The 9,469-nt window shown below is 36.9% G+C and overlaps 2 protein-coding genes across 3 annotated transcripts; both read left to right on the plus strand.

The window, feature by feature from the left end:
• Positions 1 to 608: 608 nt before the first annotated feature.
• Positions 609 to 1,934, plus strand: LOC144054751 (turripeptide OL11-like). The gene is made up of 4 exons (XM_077570019.1): positions 609 to 672; positions 974 to 1,002; positions 1,311 to 1,426; positions 1,809 to 1,934. The coding sequence occupies exons 1-4, from the start codon at positions 621 to 623 to the stop codon at positions 1,852 to 1,854; spliced, it is 243 nt and encodes an 80-aa protein (XP_077426145.1). The 5' UTR covers positions 609 to 620; the 3' UTR covers positions 1,855 to 1,934.
• A 306-nt stretch (positions 1,935 to 2,240) lies between these two features.
• Positions 2,241 to 9,442, plus strand: stra6l (STRA6-like). 2 transcript variants are annotated; one of them, XM_077571539.1, is made up of 18 exons: positions 2,241 to 2,366; positions 2,598 to 2,670; positions 3,173 to 3,273; positions 3,488 to 3,618; positions 3,695 to 3,815; positions 3,888 to 3,933; positions 4,040 to 4,165; positions 5,294 to 5,367; positions 5,590 to 5,698; positions 5,785 to 5,938; positions 6,037 to 6,112; positions 6,192 to 6,273; positions 6,354 to 6,402; positions 6,477 to 6,594; positions 7,356 to 7,475; positions 7,811 to 7,974; positions 8,388 to 8,531; positions 8,640 to 9,442. In XM_077571539.1, the coding sequence occupies exons 1-18, from the start codon at positions 2,326 to 2,328 to the stop codon at positions 8,840 to 8,842; spliced, it is 1,932 nt and encodes a 643-aa protein (XP_077427665.1). In that variant the 5' UTR covers positions 2,241 to 2,325; the 3' UTR covers positions 8,843 to 9,442. The 2 variants fall into 2 exon arrangements, with proteins under 2 accessions (XP_077427665.1, XP_077427667.1); XM_077571541.1 differs by having other exon boundaries at positions 8,388 to 8,446; positions 8,640 to 8,804.
• Positions 9,443 to 9,469: the final 27 nt, after the last annotated feature.

A 9,469-nucleotide genomic window follows, 5' to 3' on the forward strand; every position in this document is an offset into this window, starting at 1 on the left:
ATAGATAGATAGATAGATAGATAGATGGATGGATGGATGGATGGATGGATGGATGGATGGATGGATAGATAGATAGATAGATAGATAGATAGATAGATAGATAGATAGATAGATAGATAGATAGATAGATAGATAGATAGATAGATAGATAGATAGATAGATAGATAGATAGATAGATAGATGGATGGATGGATGGATGGATGGATAGATAGATAGATAGATAGATAGATAGATAGATAGATAGATAGATAGATAGATAGATAGATAGATAGATAGATAGATAGATAGATAGATAGATAGATAGATAGATTTTTTTAACTGATGGGAAATACAAATTAAGCTAATTTCTCAAGGCATCTCTGTCCTCAGAGCAACATAACTTTGTTTACATTGTAATCAAAATATTAGAAATTAATATCACTGTGATACTGATACAGTGTACAGTATACAATAAACAAGCCATCGTCTACAAGAGGTTAAAAAGTTTTTGTGTGCATGTTTACTGTCTGGGTGGGCTTTTTTTGTATTGACATTGATTATCAGTGATTTGACATCAATAAATACATGTCACTGACAGGGTGACATTGTCATTGTGAGTTACGCATCCACCGAGATTCATCATGACTGGGAGAGTTCTTCTTCTGGGACTTCTGCTCATCTGTGTGGCTGCAGGTAAACAAATAATGAATAGGCCTGCTTAATTCAACATGTTTTTACAATCGAAATGCTTTTTGTGGAATTATATTAGCATATACATATAATAACTCTGCTGCATAATGTTATGATTTGCAGCCATAATTCCACTGTATTGCAGTGTGTCAATAAATACATAAAGGTGGTCCTTATTATCTTTATTAACCAAGTCAATTTTTTTCTCATGTTCCATATATGTTTTCCATATTGATGCTACAGTTCATGAAAGTGTTTGTAAGAAAACTGGATTCACTTTTTTAAAGAACTTCTGCTTCCACAGACACAGTAGCAGCCTGGAAATTGCACGACGTAAGTATTACTGTAGATTTGTGCATTTTTTTAATTAGCTTTGTGTAGAAGAAATGATAAAAGATGTTAAAACTTGATATGAAACACATATTTATTTATTTTTTATTTTTTATTTTTTTTAAAGTTCCTTAATTTAGTTGGACAAATAATTCTTAGCACCATCATAAGATGATTAAAACTAACACAAATATATAATTAATGCATAGTGGCTGTGAAATTAAATAAAACCCCACTGCTGCTATATCTTGGCGAAGTCAACATGTATTTATTATTTATTAATTTATTTATTTTGCCCATTTTGTTGTTAGGAAGGCTGTCCTGACACAAATAACGAGCCATATTATTGCACCGAGATTTACAAACCTGTGTGTGGCACTGATAAAAGGACTTACAGGAACCTGTGTGCTCTTTGTCTGCATGCCCAGTGAGTTCGCTACAACACGACACGACCACGCACGCATGCGCGCAGCATTGCTGGTGTTGGCATCGCCTGGTGGTTAAAATGGAAACTACAGTTTGTGATTGTGAACTATGAGTGGCCTTAAACACAAGTGTATATAACAATTAGGAATCAAATATCGTAAGGAGTTTTTGAGTTTGCACTTCTCCAAAGAAAAAAGAAAAAAATCACACGACTTCACAAACACACACTTCAATTAATTGACATAGTCATTTACTTTAACTTTTGAGTATTCTACTTTCCACATAGTTATTGTATTATCTTAGCTGATTTATTCAAGATGGAATACAATCAATGACACGTTCAAGCGGAATTCAAGTTGGTGTATTTTATTTTCTCTCTACAGGACATCAGGGAAGCGCATTTCTCTTGACCACAATGGAGCCTGCTAACCTGATGTGAAGCGCTGAAATTGAATATCAACACTGGAAATGATTAATTCGCAGCAAAAATTATTCATTCATGAATAAATAAAAAAGTATTTGGACAAATCTGATACTATCAGGTCAATATATGTGTTAACAGTTCTGTTATTAATGTCAGGAGGCGAATGAGTGGTTGACCATCTTTATGCAAGAACTATTTACATTTCTTATACTAAGTAACAGATTTGTCAATAATGTGTGCGCGTGTGCGTGCGCCCGTGTCCTGTGTGCGTGCGTGTGTTAGAGAGAGAGAGAGAGAGAGAGAGAGAGAGAGAGAGAGAGAGAGAGAGAGAGAATGGGTGAGCAAGACAAGGGTGCATCCTGAGGTTAAAGTTCAATGTTTTGAGTCACATGGGTGAAACCAGGAAATAGAGAAGTGACAGCTGCTGTCCACAGTCATTTTCATTAGACGTGCTGAGGAAAAATTTTTGACACCAAATGGACGATCTAACGATGGTTGCTGGCCAATTGGAACATGTGTAAGTACTTTATGATTTGAGTGTAGTTTAATTTAATTTAATTTTTTTACTTAAACCATACTTCATTTTGTAGCTTGTGACAGTTGTTAGATGTTTTTTTCCCCCCCATATGCAATATAAGCAAGTCAAAGTATTAGAAAGAAACACCAGTATAGTGCAGCAGTTGTACACTAATGCAAAACAACCTTTATAGATCCCAATAATAAACATATTCCCACTTTTTCCCCACAGGGAAGCCATAGTTCAGGACTGTCACAATGGAATATCGATTGACCTCTTTCTGCATCTCACACTTATCCCAGCTGTAAGTTTGTTCTTCCTTTTAAACAGAAACTTAAACTGGGCTGTGAAATTATGTTTATATTAAAGTCAGCAGCGTATCCACAAACAGTATTTACTATACGTCAGTTTTTACAATGCCATAAACGGCCACTGTTTGTTTAAAAGGTTTGGTAAAAGCACAGCGACAGCATCACTACTACATTGAATGAGCAGGTTCTTGCAACGGAAGCACATTCAAACCTTTTCCAATTGATTTAGCCAGCGGAATGTCCCACCACTACAGGAATATAAATAGGAGAAATCCATGAGAAATAACTCAATTAAGGACAAGGTTGTAGTGCACCACCAGATACAGAGGATGGGGCTCTTTTTCATTTTATATTCAATGCAGAAGACTTCCCAAGTGTGCCTCTATCTGACTGACTTCCTGATATACAGTACTTTGAATACTAACTCAATGTGGCTTGTTTCTGTCATCCAAAGGCACCATTGCATTAGAGTTACCTTTGGTTGTTTTCTTCCAGGTGCTGATTGTCTTGGTGCTGTCATTCCTTCAGAAAAGAGCAAAACTATTGGCTATTGACCGCAGACTTCCTTTCCTGCAAGGGCGTTTTGGCATTGTGGTGTAAGTCAATCACAAGGACAAAAATTGAAGTCATTGATTACTGAAATAATCAGTAGTTACAGGGTCATTTAAAGAGGCCACTGTAAGAAAGTTGAGAAACTTTTACAAAAAAAATTCAGGCATTCATAGCTCAAATTGCACCCTTTGTGTTAACTCATTTAATGCAAAAGGATGCATGCGTGATGGTTGAAGCATGTGTTCATGTCCTTGGCAGACCTCTGGACACCATCGGCAGCCTGAGCAATCGCTGGTCCTACGGGTTCGCCTTTGGCGCCGTTTCCTACAGCGTCTTGCTGCTCTTTTCGGAACATTACTTTCCTTTTACTGTCCCACCCTGGGCCAGAGGTACTGACGATTTCTGCCAATTGGTTCTGCTCTGTTGCCTACACATGAACTAATGGCGTGTTTATGGTCCTCTCAGCTGTAGTTTATCTAGTTGGAGCTTTGGAAGTGGGACTTGTGAACTTTCCTTTTTTTGCATGTCTGTCAACTCCCTTCAGACCAGCTGGAGCTGTTCTAGGAATTCTCTACTCTTTGTGTTGGTAAATATTCATCCCAAGTGCATGTCACAATAAACGCAACCAGTATAATAACGGCCAAGTGTTTGTTTGCAGGCTTATCATTACAGTGTGGGAGACATTCACATGTCCAGATGGAAAGGTACGTGAGCACTATTGCTACTAGGTGAGTACTATGCCCACCTGACATGTTTGTTTCTATTTACTTTTGATGTCAGAAAATTAAAATATAGATGTGTTTCTGAAAGATTTTAGGGAAATACCAGAAGATAATCATCCAGTGGCCTTGTATCCTCTCGCTCATTTTTCTTTTGGGACGATTTGTCTACATGCTGGTCAAAGATGTTCGAATACATCTACGGCTGGAACAGGAGGTCAGAGCATATATGATGTAATAACTGAAAATTATATTTACTTTTTATTTATTATTCTCTTTTTTCATTTACAGTCAATGCATTTTACAACTTATTTTCAATATAGGATTGTAATGTGTGTTTATAATGAAAAAAAGAAAGAAAAGTTGCTTCGATACATTTCTCAGATCAGAATTGCCTTTCTCAAAACTACTTGTTCAATTTTTACATCCTTGTGTCACTTGTGCACATCCTGAAATCAGTTCCTCAATTCTTTGAACAATTTGCAAATGCTTTGGTATGCCATGTACATGATTATGTCCAATTCTCTGCTGTTTCCGACATTATCAATTGCTTATGTCATATTGATCAAATTGTATGGCGATGTGTTTCTGTTGAATTTTCTCACACCCCACAACAATTTGGCATCGTACAAGTAAGTCTTTATATGCAAAATGGCTGAACAAATTGTCGTAATATGCCAAACATATTTAAATATAATTTCATTAGACTTTTTTTCCCCCTGGGAGAATCTTGACTTTTTTTCTAATGAAGGAATTGTGTGAAGCCTTAGGTCAAGCAATGACCATCCAGATTGCTGAAATATCTCATAGCAAGTGAAGATAATTGTTCTGATGTGGATGAGAATTTGTGGCCCACGGGAAGTGGGAAAACTGCACTGTAATTTCAACAGTGTTGCATGTACAATTTTTTGTAGAAAGAGATTGTCCCATGTTTATTTAAATTAGTATTTTTTTATTTAGTTGTTTTCTTTGTGCTATGCAGTACTTTCTTTTTCCTTTTTGTATCTTAACCACTCTCTTGAAATTAATATTCTACATAACTTGCGCTTTTGAATAATGACCATTAAAAGCTTCAGTCAACGTTATGTTATATTGACAACATAACTAAGCCATTTGTATTTTCTATTTTTAAAAAAATAACACAAACATTGTCAATCTGATGACACTGACATGTTCAGTGACACAAATATTAACTTGAGAGAGAAATAGAATGACTTTTACAGGCGAACCATGTTGTTTTGCTATTTGTACAAATTGTTTTGACTGTTTTGCAAATTTCAACTCTTATGTGAGAAATGTGCCAAATAGACTGAGAAAAACTGTAGAATGCTAAATGTGCCACCAGGACTCAGATGAACTGACTGAGCAACACCAAGTGCAGCATGTAAAGAGACTTATGGGGAAGAAAAGCGCACACAGGTAAATGACATATAGTAGACCACACGAGAACTAGCATTTAACGCTTGTGCATTTTATTCCATTAGATTTGTAACTTTTTATCTTAAAAGTGCTCCATTATTGTTGCCATGCTCATCTTCAATAGGATCAGTCCTCGTGACACAACCGTGAAACACCCTGCCAGGACGGCATCTCCAAAGGGAGACCGACATAAACAATGACTTTACCAATCTTATGTTGCAGCAAGTCCCTGAGCTGGTTCCAGAGCAGAGTGTATGAGTGGGATCCCTTCTTCAAGTTCCCAAACAGAATCATTGGCACTGCCATCATATCTCTCATAGGCCTATACACAGTAAAAAAAAAAAAAAAAAAACACACACACACAAACAATGACATGTTTATTCCCCCCCTAAAAAAAAATGTTGTCATTGCTTTTAGATGACGCTGGCTGACTACAGTCTCAGCATTATTGCTTTTGACCAAGTGGTCAGGTGGAAGAACACACTGGAACACTTGGTGACGTCCTCTAATCAGACCGAAGCTTTGGGAGGCATGATTCCACAACTGGAAGAATTTATCAACGTGTCCAAAAGTGAGTCGTGCATAAAGTTCCATGCAAGTCTCAGTCATCTTTTTCTTGCTTGAACAAGTGAACACAATCTATGAATCTAATTGTTTATTTCATTCTAGAGACTTGGTTAGCAACTACCATCTTTGCTAGCCTCAATTCAGTTGCTTACACATTTCATGTACTCGTATGTTACAGGTAAGCGGATCTGCATGAAGTAATAAATCAGTGCAAACTCACACATGTCAGATTGCATCACAGTGTGTTGCTTCCATAGGAAACACTTAAAGAGACTTTGGAGAGGAGAGAGAGGTTTTCTCCCCGAGAAGTTTCTCAAGCCCCAGTCGGCCATTAGTGTGGTGAGTGTGACATCGCACACAATTAGACGTTTGCTGTGTAACATTAGTGATGATCAACTTTTTATGGATTTTTTTTGCAGGCCGCCATTGCACGCTACTCTGGATGGCAAATTGCATTTACGCTCTGGGGTAACATTTAATTAAAATTCCTTCTTATTAATATGTTGTTGTTAGGTTTTTTTAGGCTGTTTTTCGTTTTTTAGGTTATCTGATGGTCCACTTTGTTCACTTCCTGGTTGCACTGATGTTGGCGTATGTGATTGTTATTCCAATACAACATGGAACAGCTCTGATCATGCTGTCCAACCTGGGCATCATATTGTAAGCGTGTGTGCATGTGTGATTCACTGGATATAAAGTCTACATGAATTCCATTTATTTGTGATAGAAAAATGACACACACAAAAAATCATTGTAAAACGTTCTATTCTGTTAATGTGACTTATAACCTGTACAGCTCAATTGAACAATTTTTTAAATCTTTTTTTTTTTTAGAGGAGAGGTTAAAATAATAGTAAAAACTGGGATAATGTGCACAACTTATTAAAATTGACTAAACTCACACCTGCCACCATTTAAAGTGCCTCTGATTAACCTACAAAAGTTTTTTTTTTTTCTCAGCAGAAGTCTGAAGATTTTGTGCCAACACGAACTGTTTTGAACTATTCATAATAGCCTCTACCTTTTCTAAGTTTGCAGTTTAACAAAATCTCACAAAGTGCCCCCCCCCCCCAAAACAGTCAAAAAAGCCTACTAGAAAGTTGGGGCTAATCAGAGGCATTACATACATGGTGGCAGGTATGTATGCTGACTCATTTGATGTGATTAGATGAACATAGCCGCTTCCTAGTTACAAAAGGGTTCCTTTTGTTTATTTTTATTTCTCTCAAATTTATTTTAATTTTTTTTCTGCAAGGGTTATAGGTCACAATGGTGAAAACGTTTTAATGGGTATATCTTGGTCAGATTTTTTTTATAATCACAAAAACCTAGCATTTGAACAGGGGTGTGTAGACTTATTATATCCACTATATAATCAATATGACATTCATTCAGCTTTCTTTACGTCCTTCTCTCTGTAGTCTGACCATCGGTCTTGTGGTAGCCTTGGTGATCCTCCAGATAGTTTTGGTCCAGATTTTTTTCCTCCAGGACAAATTGTCTCCCACTGATAAAGACAAACCTCTGGCTCTCAATAACAGGTGGGTAGCGATGTTTTCATATTGCAAATATATGTGAACCAAGTTTAGGTTGCAAAAAGGACCAGATACTCAAAATACGGTACATGGTTGTAAATTACCATAATGTATCTCACCGGGCATCTTCTGGAATTTGTCATATATTCCAATGTGCATGTAAATATGAACACAAACAATGTTGTGCATTTGTCAAAATGGTAGTCACTATTCACATGAGTGTCATTTGCTGAAATTAGCACTGAATCTTATCTTAAATATATCAAACCGTAATGAAAAATGGTAATACGTATAAATAACATAAAATATGATTTTTTTTTCCCCTTCTGTTTTGCCTTCAGAAAAGCATTCCACTGCTTCAACTACTTTTTCTTTTTCTACAACGTGATCATGGGGATAAGCAACTGCATCATGAGGCTGTTGATCAGCATTGTGCTGGGAACGTGGCTGGTGTCGCGCATTGACCGTACAATAATGCAGAGAGGATATGAAACCATGGATGCTGGTGATTTTTAACTCACTTATGACTCACAAATCAGCTATTTTGGACAATTTAAAGCGGGCAGATTATTTAATTAAAAAAATAAAATAAAAGGGTATGCCGTGCGGTTTATTTAGCTAGTGGTGGGATCACACGAGCCATTCATTTGCCGTCTGGAACGCTCAGAGGTGAAATTCTATAAAAGCTGGCTCACTTGCATGAGGCAGTCGCACACTCTTAGGGACTGATTTCAGAAATACAAGAAATAGGATGTGTAAAGTACAGTGTAATATGTTTATTGATTGTATTGTAGGAAGGGGATATGTTGGCGAGACATTAAAAATAAAATAATGGGAAAATGACATTTTTGTATTTAGAGTGCATTTATCAACAAACCATGTACAAACCTAACAATATTTGCTGCCTTTCCCATGCAGGTTATAGTACATGGATTGGGATGATCTTTGCTGACCACTATCATAACAATCCAGTAATGGTATGTTTCTGCCAGCTGCTTGTCTCCACCACCCTGGAGAAACACACACAGTCCGCATACTCCACATTCAACAACACGCCACCTGGTTTGTAAATACTGTACAGCGCATATTTAACTACATATGCAGCAACACTATAATCCTATTCAAGTGGTTAGTACTTTTCCGTTGCTTATATTTCCTCCTCCGTTCCAGAATATTCCGTGAGCAGTCGATCCAGGAGACGCTGGGCATTGTTTTACACCCTCCTGAGGAACCCTCATCTGATCCTGCACAGGAAGCATCACCTCTCATCACTGCAGACGTTGGACATTTCTTCTTCTTTTCAGTCGGACACAGTATTGCAGGCTTGGCTCATGGCTTCACAAGCACAGAGTGTTCTTACTAGTGAACACTGAGGAACAAACACCAGACTGCTAGAATAACTGTCACACTGATACATATTTTGAACGTGTTTGGAGGTCTGTCTTCAAAATACACTTGAGATTTGATATGTTGTTAAAAGTTGAATCTCACTCTGTATGCACTTTGGCTCGCAATTACCTTAACATTTCACAGCTTGTACTTCTTTTGAAATGAATCTATGCACACTGTTGTTATAGGATAAGTTTGCTAAACTCCTGTGCTACCCCCCCCCCCCCCCCCCCCCGTAGACTTAAACATGTGTTCTGTCATCAAAATGGTGTAATAAGCAAAATTTGAATACAAAGATTTATTTTTTTAAGTATTGTATTGCACTTGATATATGCATCATTTTGGCCATTCTTGGTCTTGTTGCATTTTGATACATAAGTTGGTCCATAATATTCATTAGTTTGTCAATATAGCCCATGCAGTATGTCTATGAAAGTGAACAGTTTGGTGGAGATGTGACAGGCTTTCATGATCTTGTTTTACGCTATCTACTTTATTTTTCTATTTACCATAATTAACTTTTATAAACGGAATGTATGTGTTCTTTTTACATAACTAAAGCAAATAAATACATAGTAAAATGATCATCAAATTGAGGGGTTTTGAACTTT

The sequence above is a fragment of the Vanacampus margaritifer genome, chromosome 7 (genome assembly GCF_051991255.1).
Source record: "Vanacampus margaritifer isolate UIUO_Vmar chromosome 7, RoL_Vmar_1.0, whole genome shotgun sequence".
NCBI lineage: Eukaryota > Metazoa > Chordata > Actinopteri > Syngnathiformes > Syngnathidae > Vanacampus > Vanacampus margaritifer.

What these genes read in the sequence shown, in the direction of transcription:
- LOC144054751 (XM_077570019.1), top strand. Translation starts at nt 621, where the DNA reads ATGACTGGGAGAGTTCTTCTTCTGGGACTTCTGCTCATCTGTGTGGCT. An exon ending in CAGCCTGGAAATTGCACGAC is followed by an intron (nt 1,003 to 1,310) that starts GTAAGTATTACT and finishes TTTTGTTGTTAG; the next exon opens with GAAGGCTGTCCTGACACAAA. An exon ending in GCTCTTTGTCTGCATGCCCA is followed by an intron (nt 1,427 to 1,808) that starts GTGAGTTCGCTA and finishes TTCTCTCTACAG; the next exon opens with GACATCAGGGAAGCGCATTT.
- stra6l (XM_077571539.1), top strand. Translation starts at nt 2,326, where the DNA reads ATGGACGATCTAACGATGGTTGCTGGCCAATTGGAACATGT. An exon ending in CTCTCATAGGCCTATACACA is followed by an intron (nt 5,699 to 5,784) that starts GTAAAAAAAAAA and finishes CATTGCTTTTAG; the next exon opens with ATGACGCTGGCTGACTACAG. An exon ending in ATTCAACAACACGCCACCTG is followed by an intron (nt 8,532 to 8,639) that starts GTTTGTAAATAC and finishes CCTCCGTTCCAG; the next exon opens with AATATTCCGTGAGCAGTCGA.